Source organism: Phyllostomus discolor, chromosome 10 (genome assembly GCF_004126475.2).
Source record: "Phyllostomus discolor isolate MPI-MPIP mPhyDis1 chromosome 10, mPhyDis1.pri.v3, whole genome shotgun sequence".
Taxonomy (NCBI): Eukaryota; Metazoa; Chordata; class Mammalia; order Chiroptera; family Phyllostomidae; genus Phyllostomus; species Phyllostomus discolor.
In genome coordinates this window covers 6,065,790-6,082,322 of record NC_040912.2, presented here as the reverse complement: position 1 = coordinate 6,082,322, position 16,533 = coordinate 6,065,790, and the positions used below count along the sequence as shown (strand labels likewise).

The 16,533-nt window shown below is 53.9% G+C and overlaps 1 protein-coding gene across 1 annotated transcript in view; it reads right to left on the bottom strand.

Annotated features, from left to right (window-relative positions):
* The window catches only part of AOAH (acyloxyacyl hydrolase), a 126,413-nt gene that overhangs the window by 26,626 nt on the left and 83,254 nt on the right, over nt 1-16,533 (bottom strand). The window contains exons 14-15 of the mRNA XM_036010406.1: nt 5,676-5,712; nt 4,830-4,904 (exon numbers count right to left, since the gene is read on the bottom strand). Of these exons, the coding sequence (XP_035866299.1) occupies nt 4,830-4,904; nt 5,676-5,712 (112 nt within the window). The remainder of the gene's footprint in view (nt 1-4,829; nt 4,905-5,675; nt 5,713-16,533) is intronic.

The following is a 16,533-nucleotide window of genomic DNA, read 5'->3' as shown; positions in this document are numbered from 1 at the left end:
CCTACCCTGCACAGACAGCACTCAAAGGATGTGAGAAGAGGTTGCTTCTACCCAACTGGGGGCAGAAGGCTGGGTGGGGCCTTGGCTTGATTTGCATACGCACAGAAGCTCCAGAGGCCCCTGACTTTGCACAGAGAACCCCCCCCCACCCCCGCTGCCTTGTGGGTTTGCCCGGACCAGGAGAACCCGCCCAGAGGGACCAGGTTTTACATTCCCAGTGGGCTTGGAGTGGGACAGCGGGAGTGACATGCAAGCAGGTTGGGGGGCTGAGTCCTGTCCCTTGTCACCCAGAAAGCCCCTGCATATGGCCAGACGACTTCTGCCGTTGTGGGTTTTTTTTTATTTTGTTTTTTCTGTTGTTGACACAACAGCGCCGGCACAAAGCAATTATGCTGAGTGAAGTCTCTTTAGCCACATAAAGGCAAGATAATGAGGAGCAAGGCTCCCCAACCCTCTGCTTGGTGATTATTTTGTGGTCAGAGACTCCCCCTGATGATGCACAAGGAATCTGAGCTAATTTGTACTCATGAAGAGGGCACCCCACAAACTGAGCAAGCCGGACCCCACACGGCTGAGCACTCAGGGAAATCCAGTGGGAGCCTCGTGCGGGTAGCAGGACACCCTCGGGAGTCTCTGGCCCAGCACGTGCAGCTGCGTAACTCACACATCGGGTCCGGGAGACGTCTCACGTGCAGCAGGGGCGTGAGGGGCTCAGGGACAGGTGGAGGGCTCCCCCCTGCTGCAGGTCACAGAAGGTGCCTTCTGACTCTGCCCTGAAAAGGTATCCGTGGCATCTTGACCTGGGTACTCCTTCCTCTGGTGATTGCTGCGGGGGTTTAGTTTGAGTATTTCAGGGACCAGAGAGTCCCAGGGGTTTGGAAAGTACCTCCTGGGCCTTCCCTGGTGTCCGAGGCCAAATGGGCTGAGCTGAGACTGTCTAACCCTTTCCAACCCAGGGGTCCTGGTGCCCGTGTCTGGCCCACTTTGTAACCCAGGTCTGCCTGCCCCCTCCAGTGCCCTGCGTCCCCCTTGCATGCCAGAAGCTCAGGCCAGTCACTTGGATGAAGGGGGGGAGCTTTGCCAGGCTTTCAGGAGAGAAATCTGAGAACCAGCCTGGGGGCCATGATGCTCACACCGGGGGTGGGGGCAAGGGAGCGAGACAAGGGCGTGAGATGTTGGTGTCCACCGTTGCACCCTCATGCCCGCCAGCAACACACGGTGGGCCCAGAACCACCTGGCCCCTGGGGCGTCTCAGAGCCCGTCTCTGCCCTAATGAACCATGTCTGACCGTGCAGAACCCCTCCTGGCGTGGGAGCAGGGCTGCGATCGTCCCTCACTCGGGCGGGTCTTCCAGCCAGACTTTCCTGGCTGGTGCCAGAGAGAGGTGCCGCATCAAGGAAGAGGGAGGGCAGCCCCCGCGGGAGGCACTTCCCAGGACCAGAGGTCCCGTGACCTCGTGCTCAGATCCTCCCTCGCACCAGCACATGGGTTTTCCAAGCCCCGTCCCCCACACCAGTGAGAGAACTAGCCCCTTGCTTCAGGCTAGTTAGTTGTTACCGCATCACTCACCTGTCACCCAGCGCCCCCCACCCCCAAGAGGCCTCTTACACAGACAGGGAATGGGGCAGGGACTTCTGTGTGCTCACACCACCCCATGCATAGCGATGCGGGGGTCTCCTAAAAGTGGGTGTGGCCTGCTGGGCGGGAAAGGTTCCCTAGGCCCTGGTGCCTTGAGGGAGGAGGCTGAGAGAGGGATTTCTCTGAGCACAGCCCTGTTCACCCGCTTCCTGGCTGGCTTCTGTCATTTGAGTGGGCAGGACGGGCTGTCCCCGGCTGTGCAGGCTCCTTGGGTCAGCCGCTCGCCTGGCTTTCTCTTCCTACAGTGCTGCCATGCTGGCTGCCCAGGGAAGGAGTGGGGGGTGGGGACGGTGGCGGGGGGCGGGGGGGCTGGGCTCTGAAGCATTGTCATTGCAGAGAAAACCGCTTGAAGGCCAGGGCACAGAGACAACCTGTGTGAGCTGGTCCTGGCTCTCTCCATTAAGTCACAGGTGTATGATTGATCATTTCTACATCCACTGTGAAAAAGGGAACCCTGTCCACTTTCGTGGCTACTGGTAGATGCCTTTGTAATTCTATCACATTTCTAGCAATTATAATGATCTCAGTGCTATCGTGTTGGGATGTTGAGGATTCATTGTCGTCACCCTCTGTGATTTGAGGGACTTAAGGCCACTCTCTTTTCCCATGGCTGGCCCTGTCACCGCAGGGCCTGCCTGTGAGTGCACTCACATTTGCCCTGTGTCCGGGAGTTTCTCTCCTTCTCAATCACCCACTCTCTGTAGCTTTTGTGGGCAGTGGCCGGAAGTCCCGGGAGCGGGGTTAGCTTAGCCAGATGGAGTAGAGTTTCAATGAGAAACGTAGGTTTGCCTGGGTTGCCTTACTTCTTGAGTTCCAGACCCTGAAAGCTATCTTCCCACCATGACCTTCATTCACTGAACGAGAGTTCACTGAGCCACTGCGTGAGTTCAGAGGCTGAGACGGGAGCACAGACATAATCGCATTATGTCAGCAAGAGCGAGACGGCGTCACCGTCAACCCGGGGAAGGAAAAGGTCAAGCAAGTATCCCCGAACGTGTCCCAGGACAGACTTCTTATGCAACCCGTTGCCGGAGCGAGCTTTTTGTGAAGTCACTTTGCTCGCTTTGGGTTATCCACTCCACCTTGACGTCCTGGCAGATGGGGCGGTGTAGTTGCCATCTGTCTCTATTTTTCTAACCCCTCCGCGGGACGTAGCAAAGTGGGCACCGCGGGGACATCCCGCGCTGCCAGCCCCGTCATTTTACCCAAATGCTTGCTGCTTCTCTGCCCAGATCCCGGCGGGGGGTGAGGGGGAGGCTGGCAGGCGTCTCTGGCTGAGAGCTGCCTGCCCTTGGCGCTCTGGAAAAGTTTGCAAAGTGGGCCTGGCTGGCAGGGCCTCTGGGTAAGCGGATTCTGCTGGAAAAGGGCAGCTGCAGGGCTTTGGGTCTGGAACCCACAGCCCCTTCCTGCAGGCATCCTGCACTCGGTATAACTGGTCTGCCCTCTGTGTCCTCCAGCGGACCACAAGCCACGGGCTGGGCGGGGTGGGGGGGGAGGCGCTGGCTGATCCGACCACAGGTTTGTTCTGTTTCGTGATGGGGCTGGAGGCTGAGGCTCATTGCTTCTCCTTCCAGAAGCTGCCTGAGGTCAGGGATGGTGGCCCCATTCATTGCCAGTGTGTCCCAGAGCTGGCACATCGCAGGTGCCCAATGCCTACTTTTAAAAGGGAATGCATAAAGGGGAGCAAACACGGAGAGTGTGGGCTGCAGGGAAGAGCTCAGAAGTTCACTGGAGAACCTCGCTGGGCTCTCAGCTTGGCTGCGCAGTGCTCGATGGCAGGATAAGCAAGTTCCTTTGCCTTGCAGAACCTCGGTTTCCTCATCTGTAAAATGGGGACATCATACTTGCCTCTGGGGCTGCTGCGGGGGTGAGATGATACAGCGAGTGGTGTGGCTCTGGGCTCACGGCAGGTCTAGGGGCTGTTTGCTCTTTACTGGTGAGTCCCAGGCGATGCGTCACGGGGGCGGGCACTTGGGTCCCCGGTACGTAGCCGTAGCCGGGGCAGAACTGGGGTTCTGAGGAGACGGGTAAACCAGCGTGGGGATTGCCAGCGCAGGGCCTGGCACGTAAGCATTTCTGGATCAAAGTGTGATATCTCCTGCCCTGAACTCCCCGCACTGAGTAGGTCTACACCTCCTTCGCCGTAAGAGCTCTAGGCTCTCGTGCAGGTGTCCGGGAGCGCAAACACTTTGACAGCAGGAACGGGACCAGGAAGCCAAGGCAGGGCCGTGAGCAGGAATCTCTACTCCTAGCGCTGCTTAGGGCGGAGCCCAGCTCCGTCATCAGTCAGTTCATTAGGCAACTCGTGTTACCTCCTTGGCTTTGCGTCACTGTTTTCTAAAATGGAGACCTGGTGTCTTTTTTTTTATTTTTTGGCTGTGATCACAGGACACATGACATTTATATATGCAGCGTACTCTTAGGGGCAGGCACAGATTTTGGGAAATCTCCCAAGATGTTGTGAGGGGGATGAAGTCAGTCAACATTTTGAAATCTCTGCTGATATTAGCAGGTTAGCAAAATGAGGTTCTCCTACGGGCCACGGGTGTAAACAGGACTGGCTGTGTGAAGTGTGTGTGTAGTGTCTTTGCAAACACTCGGAGTCTGTGGTGTCTCTCCCACGTGCGTGTGTGTGCGAGAATATGCGAGAGAAAGCTGTTCTGGGGGGCGGGTAGCTGTGATTCTGCCTTATTTTACTTAAAGAAGTCATGAGTCTCTGTCTTGGATTCCCAGCTAGTAGAAGCGTATTTCTGGTGATGGAAGTCAGAGCTGATCTGACACACCTGTGTGTTGTGACTCAGAGCAAAGAATTAATGGATTAAAATGGCTTTTAAAAGGGTCTTTCAAGCCCTAGCTGGCGTAGTTCAGTGGATTAAGTGCGGGCTGCTAACCAGAGTGTCGCAGGTTTGATTCCCAGTCAGGGTACATGTCTGGGTTGCAGGCCATGACCCCCAGCAACCCCACATTGATGTTTCTCTCTCCCTCCCTCCCTTCCCTCTTTAAAAATAAATAAATAAAATCTTTTTAAAAAAGGGTGTTTCCGCTTTGCGGGTTGGTTCTGTTGATTTCTCGCGTGTCTCGGGCTTGTGAAGATAGAGAGACATTTAATGCAGCAGCAGGCTGGTGGGGTGGCAGAAAGAGGGGAACCCGGAGTCAAAGAACTTTCCAAACCGTCTTTCTTAACAACTCACCCGTTGCAGACGTCATTCCCAATCATGGCGTATATGACGATGGCCGGCTGGTCCAGCAGGGGGTTCCTAGACAAACTGAGAAGCCACAGAAGGGATCTGAGTGTCAGACACTTGGCAACCTAGCTTTGTAGCCAGCGTCACAGGCTGGGCCTGTGAAAGAATCTTTGCATGCACCCCCCTCCCCCCGGCCCTCTGGGGAATTTTCCCTATTTTTCTTTCATTCTAGTTGTCACCATTCCGACTCCTCCCTTTCTTCTCGATAATCTTTAGCCTACTTCCCGTGAGGGAAAGGCCCCGTAAGTGTGTAGAACTGTGGAGTGGAATGACGGGTCCAGTAGGGGGACACACCGCCCTGTCCCGGCACCTTTCACAGCCTTTGTCGTCAACACGCACAGGTGAGGTACTCGGGTTCCTTATGTCCAGGTTCCTAAGACATCCTGTGGGCCCCCTCAACTCTGAAAAGTCAAGGGTCCCCCGAGGTTTCCGTTCTGGGCACCCAGGGCCATGCTTCTGAATTTTAGGCCCAACGTGAGCACAGAATTATTTTCTCATTCTTAAGCAGGAATGCGAAATAATCCTTTTGGTCTTTTTCAGGTACTTGAGCCAGATCTAAGTTTCACCCTCTTTGATGTGTTTTTGTGGTCCTTCCTGAAGGACACGTGCAACGTAACGCTGCCCACGCTCACTGACCCAAGCAGGGCTAACGTCCCAGTGTTTTCAGAGTGTGGCTAACCAGCCACCGACGCCCAGTGCAAGGGACGACGGGGTGACAGCGGGGTTTTCATTCATTTTTAGAAACGAGAAGCTCCATTGAAAAATGACTTCTTACGCCCCTCTTCCACTTACCTTTTTATAAATCTCTCCAGGTTTTGGGAAGATGCACCTGAGTAATGAAAATGGAGAAAATAATGAATATCCGTGAGGTCAGCCCAGACCAATGAGCAGGAGGCCTGGTGGTCTGAAACCGTGGAGGGGGCACGGTCGTGCGGTCAGAGGTCATCCGCACCCTCGTGCTGATGGGGACAACTGTGCCCTGGAACTCTCCCCGGTGCGTCTTATGTTTCCTGGGCATTATATTAACGTAACTCCGGAGTCTTTGGATTTTTGGGTCTCAAGACATTTTCTAACATGAATGGGGAAACTTGCTGGTAGCTGTAAGAGAAAGGTGTCTATCTAGCACCAGGGAGAGAAGCTACCAGAAAGATTAAGGAATGAGTTGAGGGAGGAGAGGAAGCATACAAAGGATTCTTTGAGATGTACGGATCTCCCCAGAGAGCCTCAGGGAAGCGTCGGCTGGTATCCCCGCCCACTCCCGAGGCCCCGCCTGCTGGCCGGCCTGTGCCAGGCTCAGACTGTGGAGCTGATGTATTCTTTCAGCTCCCGCAATGACACATACGCCCGCCCTGCCCCCACCCCTGTTACCACCTGCAATGTATCTCTTACGGAAAAGTCAAGTTATTGAGTCCTCATGGTACTGTAGACAGTCTGTGAAGCACTTCATATGATCAGCTCATTGAGGCCTTAGCACCACTGTGTGACGCGGGCACATCAGCAGCCCCACTCTACAGATGAGAACACTGAGGCTCACTGCAGTGACTTGCCCAGAGCCACGGAGCTAATAACGTGGAGACTTGCAATTCAAACCCTGTCCCTCCTGCCTGCCAGGCGGAGCTCTGGCTCCCTGCGGGACACTGCTTCTATGGGGTGGGTGTCTAGAAAGAGTAAACCTATGCAGGTATTCCTTGTCCCTTGGAGGCGGATCTTCAGTAATACATGAGTAATGCTCAGGTGGGAGGTGCAACTCCAGGGACCAGGAAGAAGGTTCTGTAACTGCCAGGTGCGGAAGGCTGGGGCGCAGGTGCATTTCATGACAGAGCCGGTGTGCATTCTTACAGACCCACACGGGACAGAGGCCGGCGCACAGCTGTGGGGAGCACGCTGGCCCTTGCTCCTGGGAGGCTGTGTGGCCACGCAGCGACCATCTCTTTGTCACATGCAGCTAGGTGCAAACTCTGTGGCCAGCTCTTGGCTGATTCCCGAGTGCGACCACATTAAACAAGCATTGCTTTATTTCCTTGTTTTACACGTGGTAAAATTCCAGCACACAAACTCGACCAGTTCAACCATTTTCAAGTGGACAGGTCAGTGGCATTAAGTGCAGTCGTACTGGTGGGCAGCCATCCCCACTGTCCATCTCCAGGATGTTCCCACCATCCCACACTGGAGCCCATTAGCGAGTAACTCCCTGTTCGCCTCTCCCCCCCCCAGCCTCTGACCACACTGTGCTGCTTTCCGTCTGTACGAGTTTAAACGGTGCTAGGTGCCTCCTGTAGGGGCAATCACACAATACTTGTCTTTTTGTGTCTGGCTTATTTCAATTAGCCTAATGTCTCCAAAGTTCATCTGTTTGGAGGGTGCGTCCTTTTAAAGGCTGACTAATAATCCACGGTGTGGACACAGCACATTTTGTTTGTCTGTTCACCTATCGATGGGCATTGGGGTTGTTCCTATCATCTGGCTGTTGTGCATAGCGCTGCATGAGGTCATTCTTTCGATTCTTTCAGGCGTACGCCTACGGGATTTCTGGGCCACGTGGTGATGCTGTGTTTAGTCTTTTGGAGGAACCACCATACTGCCTGCATTTCCTTTGTGTGGGGAGGCAGGGCGTTATTCAATACGCACACAAACGTGCCAGTGCAGAGCCGTCCGCTCCTCTCCCACGCACGCCTTCATCCGCCCTCTCCCTGCGTGTGCTGAGCACCCGCCACGTGCCTGGCAGAGCGGGGAACTGGCAGGCGAGTGGACGCAGCCTCTGTCCCTGAGCCGTGGTGTCTATCGGGAGACACGTGACTGAGTACTGGTGCGAGGCGTCATGCAGATCCAACCCCAGGGACTGAAAAGAGGAACACCCAAGGGATCTGAGTCTCTTATCTCTGCTCAGAGAAGGTGCCAAACTGAGTCCTAAACAGAGAGGCGCAAAGTGTTTCTGGTGTTAGCTTGCTCCCTGCTGCCGTCAGCAGTGAGGAGACGGAGGGCGGCCACCGACGGCTCCTCGTGTCCTCGGCCGGGCCCTGCGTTCAGCCCCAGCCCCAAGCGCACACCTCCCATTTCCAGCAACACAACAACTCTCGAGGTGTTTCATTCTCACTCTTCGGTTTGTGTGCTAATGAGAAACGGAAACTAATAAAAGCTCAAGGACCGGGCCAGGCCAGTGATTGTCCTCATTACCCAGAGGACAGCTGGGGATGTGAGGGGCAGCTCGCCCACGGGGCCTGAGGGAAGGAAAATAAAAATCTGTCGGGGCGTGCCGCCTGCTCAGCCCCTCCTGCGGTCCGCTGCACCCACACCCCACTTTGCCGCTCCGGACGGGGACGGTGGGCCAGGGGCCCCTGTCGGGGCGGATTTGGAAACAGCAGTCACAGACGTCCACTCTGGAAGAGAGGGTGTGCCTACTCCTCTCTACCCCCAAAAGTCCGTATTTCTGACATGAGCATCGTATTTTCTTTGCTCCGAAGCTATTGTTCCTTCCAGGATTCCTGCTTCCTTTTAGAAAGTTTCACGTTTTGAGATTACGTCATTAGTGTATGTGATTCCCACTCACTTGCTCTTCTTGGTCCCCCTGTCCTGTGGCTCTGCTGCCCTCCTGCCAGACCCCCTGACAAGTCTTTCTCCCCGCCCCCCCAGTCTCCATCGCCTTTCTCCTGCTGTCTCTAGACGTCTCAGCTGCCGGCTTGGCCGCAGCTGCCGCTACCGTCCCAGGAAATCCAACCGGAGGCCGTTGGCCTGGGAAGACGGATGGACGCGGGAGAGGCGGCCCCCAGCCTGCGGGAGGTGGTGGAGCCAGGCGAGCCTTTGGAGAGCTGGCACCACCCTGCAGAGGGCCACACTCGGTCTTCCCGATTAGAGTTCAGAGACGTGGAAAAGGTGTGACTGTGACACAGGGCATTGAATCTACGTGTCAAGGCGGTCCCATGGAGAATGACCTGCTCCTAATCAAAGAAAGAAGGGGGTCTTTAGGGCCATCAGCATCTGAACTCTGGCTCCTCCTGCTCCTTTTATATGTGGCTAGTGCATTACAGGAGAGAAGAGAAGCGGGTTTCCTGTGGCCTCAGTGTGGCCTGTCCTTCCATAACTCAGTTCCAGCTCACCCCCACACCCCCACTGTGGGGCCGGTGCGGCCCAGCCCGTGGCACTGGGTGCTCCCCGGTCTGTGCACGCAGCTCAGCCGGGAGACACGTTCAGGGGTCTTCTAGGTGAGCCTGCACCTCCTTCCCTGCCTCACCCAGAGCAGCTGTTTGGTCTCAGAGTCTCCATGGAAAGACACGGGGTGTATTTATATGTGAGTGCAATAAGTCTTCGTAAAGTAGGCAATTCATTAGTTCGGTAACACTTATTAAGTGCTTACTATGTGCCAGGCGTTGTCATGTCATAGATGCTTGGGGACACATCGGTAAAAAGCAGCTGCAGTCCTTGTTCTTAGGCAGCTCACGGCTGCTAAACCAGTGACGAACAGGAAGTTTTAGGGACTCAGAGGCGTCCTCAGGAAGCGGTGGTCAGCCGAGCACTAAGGGAAGAGCTGGCGTTCCCTTTCTGGAAGCCCCGGGGTGAGAATATGTTTATTTATCCCCGATCAAACGCCTGATGCCTTGTGCACACGCCCCAGGAACAAAGCTCTGGTCTGACGCCGTCTCTGGGAGCACCATCTGGCCGGGACAAGGGCAGATCCGGGCTTTGAGAGGGGGAGCTTTGGTAACCTGGGGGTCCTCTTTAAGGAAAGGAACATCGCATGTAGAAATGACCCCTGACCCAAGGGAAAACCAGAGGGAGAGGAGGCAAGGCCTCGGCCAGCTGTGGTCAAACACCGTGGGCATTTTGGGCACGGTAAGCTCCGAGTCTTGCACGTGTGTCTGGGCAGGCAGTTGACCTGGTTGGGTCACCCGGTGGCACGTTCTAACCTGCCTTCCGTGAGGGCGCGATTTCCACGTCGGGCCCTTGTTTGAAGGTGTTGAAGGCGTGTTATTTGGATTGGCCTCGTGTCTGTGCTGTTGAGTGGGCCGTCTGGGGCCTGGGCCGTGTCTGTGTCCACGTTCGGTTCTCCAAGTCTCTGGTATGCTCTCCAGGGTCAGATCCATGCATGTGCGGCTCAGGGAGAAGCCCGGAGGTTTATAATTGGCTCCATGGGACTGCCTCCCCAACCCCCCTCCCAAATCTCCTCGGTACTTTCTGGTTCCCTGTGCTTCCCTCCTCGGTCCTAGTGCCCCAGGTTTCACTCCCTCCCTCTGCTGGGTACTTCCTACACATCCACTCCTGGTTGGGCCAAGCCCTGGGAGGAGAAAATCAGCAACAGGGTTTGCTTGCTGCGCCCTCTTGAGACCACGGCTCTTCCAGTTGGAGAGTTGTCCCCCACACCCTCAGAACTTTAGGCACCTGCACGTCCCCACTGGTGTCACTGTCATTGCCAGGAGGCACCTTTTCTGCTTCCGGAGTGAGAACGGGAGGGTTTCTTCTGACGCGATGTCTCTGTGCCACTGTCCGCACCTCGCTTCTAGGTCGGGAGAGAGCAGGGGACAAGGCAGTGCCGACCTCACTCCTGATCCTGGGCTTCTTCTTCAGCGCACCTGCTACCACTGCTTACTCTCCAGGGCCCTCCAGTACCTGCTCTCTACACTCCACCGGGCATTCCGGCTATGGCCCAGACAGGGTCAGGGGCGCGGACTCCCCTGTGCCCGGAACCAGAGGCCCGAGTGCATTACAGAGAGTTCAAAACGTTCGTGAAAAACGTGGTGTCTTGCACTGACCTAAAATAAACCTAATAATGTTACTTAACTAATTGGATTTAAAGTAATGAAGACTTGGCTTGTCTTTTCCAACTTGACGAAGCACTTCGAAGGGCATGATTTGTAGAATCCATTTAAAAAATCCACCATGAGAAGTTTGCATGCCCTCTTTTCTCTAAAAACGTTTGCTCACAATAAGCAGAAACATTCAGGCTAATGTACTGACCTCGAGCTCGAAATAGTGGGCACGTAGTGATGATTCGCTGTGGCACTTCCTGATGATGTTTCCGCTGCTGTAGATGCTTTCAGGTTCCTAAGTGTGGTTCTGAACTTCTGTGACAAACCTGACAAATGATTCCCCTAAACACATGTTTTGAAAAGAACATAATAGCTTCCCAGCGTGTCACCTCCTGTACTTCCGACTCTCAAAACTTGACGTAGCTCCCCGAGTGTCCTTCAGCCGCGCTGCAAGTTCCCTCTCGTCCTCCCCAAAGATTATTTTGTCCTTGGACCCTCTGTGCACTGAGTGGCCATCTCCCTGTGCTTTCTGAATGTCTATGTTTTTTTTTTTTCTGCACGCCTCTCTGCTCCCATGTACCTTCTCTGCGACGTTTTCCTCCCCTTTTCCGGCAGAAGTACATGCCTCTCACTTCCCGGGGCCTCGACCTGCCTCTATTTTAGTGTCATTTTATAAGAACCATAAATGTCTCCTCACTTGTCTCTCTTTTCCACTTAGTTACGATGTTGCAAAGACAGGGGCTTCGTCTTGTTCATCTTTCTCGTTCTAGCTAGCACACATGGCAACACGGGAGGGAAACAGAGGGAGGGGCCAAGGCAAAATCAAGTAGAAAATGGGAGGAAGGGAAGTAAAAAGAGAAGACCAGAGAGGTACAAGGTACACACTAGCATGCTTTGGGGCTTTATAAAAACCCAGCAAGTTCATTTAAGCTCCTCGCTGGACCAGGGGCATCCAGGAAGGGTTGCATAAATTCTAAGAAATAGTCCTGTGTGGATTGGAATATCTCCATTGTTTAATGCGTCTTTGAAATTGAAAGCTTGAAAGTATTAAAAATAGGAATAATGATGCCCCCTAATAAAAGGGGTGGGGGAGATGCATTCTTCTCTGGGGAATGTGTCAAATTGAGATGGTTCTTTTTCTAAAGTGTCTAATAGAATTAAACATCGCATCTTGGAGATATTTTTGGTCCTTAGGAGAAACAGCAGTTTTGAAGTGTGCGGGCACCGAGTGTGTCGGTGAGCACCGGTCTTTGAGATCAAGCCCCTCACACACCGTTTCACACGCCAGGCTGCATTTTGCCGGCTCCTCCGGGTCTGCCAGATTCTCTCTCATTCTCCAGATGGTTTCACCGAAGCCCAAAGAAGGAAGCCAGCAAGATGAGGTTTTGCAGGGATGAGGGGGCTGGAGGGAGTGTGGAGAAGTGAAGAGGTTCAAGGTCAAATCTGGTTAGCAGCGAGGGGAAGAGTGGTGGGTTGGGTAGGTGAGGCTGTAAGCACGTGCACTTTTGCAAAGCGCTAAAACTCTCCATTTGCCATATCTGTACACTTCTGGTTAGCCCCCCACCCCCACTCTCCCAGGAAGTGGATGAGCATGCAGGTGTGTGGAAAGGGGCGACTTCTCGGGGTACGGACGGAAGATGGGGTTCCGGAAAGACCATGCCCTTCAGCACTTTTGACTTGCTGAAGACGGAACAACCCCGGACAGGTGTCCTTGCACCAAGGTTTTGCTAAAGTTGCAAACACAAAATGAGGAAAGGCTGCCTGTGAATAAGAGAGACGTTCTATTCCAAGCTGGCGAGGTCCTGTCTGGGAAGCATGGTGACCCTAGGGTGCAGCCCATGAGCCCACCAGAGCACCCCTCTATCCTGCACCCCTGCCCCCCGGCCTGGACAGACAAAGCATTCGGGGGCTGGGAGTTGCTTGTTTTTTTTTGTTTGTTTGTTTGTTTGTTTGTTTTTTAGAGAGGACTAGTCTTGTTTATTTTGAAAGAAAATGCCTTATGAATTTTTAATGACTTATAAATACATATAGGAAACCACTGTACCATTTGTTTTTCTCCTACCCTTTATTTGAAAGGTGTCATATTGCTAATAGTGGTTTTGCCTAACACAGAGGTACCCAGGTTGGCAATGGATGATCGTGTGTCGTTTCCTTCTCGTCAAAGGGTAAATGTAACCCCCGAGAGTGATTTAGGTTAAAATGGGAGCGTGTGTCGGGTTGAGAAGCCCCTACGACGTGCAGGAGAGGCTGAGCTCGGTGCTGGGAACACAAATCTGGTCCCCACGTGGCTCAGTGTCAGACCCGGAGGCACGCCCACAACAGGTAGCTCAGCTACCAGCCAGGGAAAGTGCCACAGGAGAGGCAGGGGCGGAGGGCTGGGGCGAGGGGCGGTTGGCTCCACTGGGTGTGTGAGTGCGGGGGTGGGGGGGGTGGAGTCAGGCAAAGACAGTGGGGGCCGGAGGAAGCTAATATTCACTGAGTTCTTCCCGTGCCTGCACTGAGGTTCCCAAGAGCAGAACGTGCAGCAGGGGTGTGGGGTGGTTGCGGGATCTGCGCTTGCCAGGCCTTAACCCTGTCCTTGCCTTCTTCCTGCAGCCTCACAAGGGGGGCCCCCCCGCCCCCGGAGCCCGCTCTGCAGGCTGTCCTGGTCACCCACTCCCCAGTGGTCCCACTGACTTCTCCTCCACCTCTTGGCCCAGCTCCCCTCTGTCAGCCTCAACCAGTGTCTGTCACTGTCCACTCCTCTCCTGAGCCCGTTTTTTTTTTTTTGTCCCAGAGGGAGCCCCCTTCTTTCTGCCGTATTCCCCAGGGCAGGCAGCCTCTTACCCCTCCCCATCACCTGCCCGCCTGCTACTGTCCCCAGGGCCTCGGAGACCCGGACCCGGACGCCCCTCTTTCTGCCCTCCAACTCCGAGAGCCGCAGGCCTTCCTATCACACACATGTGTCTTTTACATTTATGTTTTCAAGTCTACTTAAAAAAATTTACATCAAAAAAGTGACTGATTTTAAAAGTCAGTAACTGAGTAAATAGGAAGACATGGAGTGAGCAATGGAGACGGATACTTGGGCAGTTCCGAGTCGTCCCCCTTCGACCTCACGACAGCCCCGTGAGGTTCAGGGAAGGACCGTCATTACCCCCCCCCCCCCCCCACTGCCGCTGGGAAAAGGGGCCCATCCCGGCTTTGTGGTGAATTCCATGACGTCATGTGATGTAGTTTAAGGACCTGGCTTTGTTAGGAAAGGGCGAACCAGCACGGCTGGGTTTGCCCCCTGAACACCATCACCCCACTGAATTGGGGGCAGCCTCAAGCCCATCACACAAAGTGAGGACGGCCCCTGGGAGCTGGCTTGTTGCCTAGGCAACCAGAATGAGATTCCCGGGGCACCTCTGGCAACCGCGCTCATCGAACCGTGGTCCCCGGTTTACAGATGCAGAAACAGGCCCGAGAAATTGAACAATTTGTCCAAGTCACACACACCAGTCCCAGCGCCTACACTCAGGACCGGTCTGCTACTTACACTTCAGGGAAAGGAGAAGGTTTCGTGCATCGACAAGAGGGGAAGAAAGACCTGTGGTCTCTTGATTCTGGGCCTCACTTGGCTGCTCTGTGAGGAGCTGGCTTTGCCCCTTCCCCCTGAACCACGCTGGCCGCTGCCCACCCGGCCCCTTCGCTGTGTTGGAAGCTGTCGGATGTCCTCCCCTGCCGACAGTGACCACAGGGCAGGAGCCTGGCTGTGCCTGCAGCCCGTGCCAGGGAACTGGCACCTGAATTAAAGGTCACCTTGACATTCACATATTAAAATGCTTTATAATCACTGGCAATGGTTCGTGGTAGAGCTATCTACAGACATTTTTGAGATCTTGTGCCTAAACATCAAGATAAAAATAAAAGCTATTTCTTTAATTCTGACTCTGCCATTTTAAAGAAATGCCTTAATATTCCATTCAGCTCTTTCTTCCCTGTCTCCTCTTTTTGGCTGCTTCTGAAAAATCAGCATAGCCATGCATATGCAGGATCTAGAAGGCTGACGTCTCCTATAGCTAATAAAAACCTCGGGGAGTCACCGAACTTGCTTGGTGCGGGGACTCAGGGTACAGGCTGCACGAAATCAAAGGGAAGGAGTGAGGAGGAGCGGCAACACCAGGAAGAGTGGCTGGAGAGTAAAACCAGATCATTAAATAATGAATAACTAGGAGGAACTTTTTTTTAAGAAAAATCCTCTTAGAATTACATCCTTGCAAAAATAGTCCTGCGTCACCTCCGAGGAGCGACACCAGACACCGTCAGCATGCCCTGCACGCCCAAGGACCGCAGGCTCAGAGACAGGAGGGACTCGATCTCTCCTGACCTCCGGCACCTGTTCGTCAGGCAGGGGTCTGGCGGGAGCCCCGGGTTTCGGTCCCGTGTTGGTGCGTGTGTGTTTTCAGAACTGGGTGCTCCCGCCATCTCCTCCCCGCCCCCTTCCCTCTCTGCCCACCGAGTGTCAAAGGGCAGCTGTGACAACAGAGGACCATGAAAGGTCCACCACAGGCCGTACCGAGGACTGTTTGCACTGCCTCGGCTGGTTGTTTGGATCTAACAAAAGGTCACTGTGTTCGTTTTTGGGGGTAGAAAGTGACATCGTGTTGACGTGTCTGGGTCTGGTGTCAGCGGCACACAGAACCTGCATTTCGGGCCGGACCCTCTGGTCCGTTTTCTGCCCGGACCTGGTGCCCTCAGCTCTGGGGCCCTGGGCAGGCCCTTTCCTGTCCCTGGACTCAGCTGCTTTCCAGGGACTTTTCAATGGCTGTTCCTACATACAAATAAAACCCCTGGGACAAAGAGAAGTTAAAAAACACAACTGCCCCTGATGTACCAGATGTAATGATTTTGGGTGTCTCGTCTACCCATCTTATGGGCCACTGTTTTTTTAAAATTTTTAAAAATGTAGTAGAAATTAAATATGCTATCCAATGTTATATTCTGGTTTTCCTTTGGGCAGTGTTTGGCCTTCCTAAGCAAAAATATATGAGATTTTAAGCATCCTTTTGTAGAGCTGCATAATATTCCACACAGGTGCTTTTCTTCTTTCTGGTTTTTACAGTCTGCCTGGACAGGGAGCTCCCGACAGCGCTGGGACTGTTTGAACCTCTCAGTAGAGAAAAAGGGGGAATGCCACGAGGGGCCAGGAGCCACTCTGTGTCTATGAGGAGTCACAGCCAGGTTGGGTGATGCCTTTTCGATGGCCTGGCCGTTGCTGGTGTTCATGCACAGTGAGGGGCGGCCGATCCCTTTCTATCTCAGACCCCTTATCCAGTGACCGTGTTGCCTTGCTGGTGTCTGAGTGGAGGGCGACACCCTGGACTCGGAGTCCCGCTCTCACAACTGCCTGTCTCCGCACTCCGGGGCTCTCCACGCCTCTTTTCGCAGTGACAATAGTGTGGAGATCATTATAATTCCTCAATTCGGAGAAATACATTTTAACCAGTTTAATGTCGGGTTGAGTGCTGCGATGAATGTGTACATTTTAATTTTCTCTCCCTCGACACTCCCCAGAGCTATTACAATCAGTGGTTTCCTTGAACTGGAGAAATATAATAATACTCTCCTTACGGCTTGTTGAAAGGATTACCTGAAATATTACACCTAAAGTGTTCTTAGCACTTGGTAAGGGAAAAATATATGTCAGCTATTATTAGTAAAAATGTCATGTGGTTCTTAGAATAGAGAACATTTATTCTGCGTAGAATATAATGAGAAATGACTTGTAGGTCACGTAGTTAGTGGGAAGTTGTGCTGTTAGGGAAATCCCTTAACGCTGTCATTAATTAGTGAGGGCACAGGGTTGGCAAATAGGTCTCCCCTCACGGGCCCAGTCTGCTCCGTTGACGAGGGTCGTCGGACGCGCTGAGCGGTGAGAACGACCG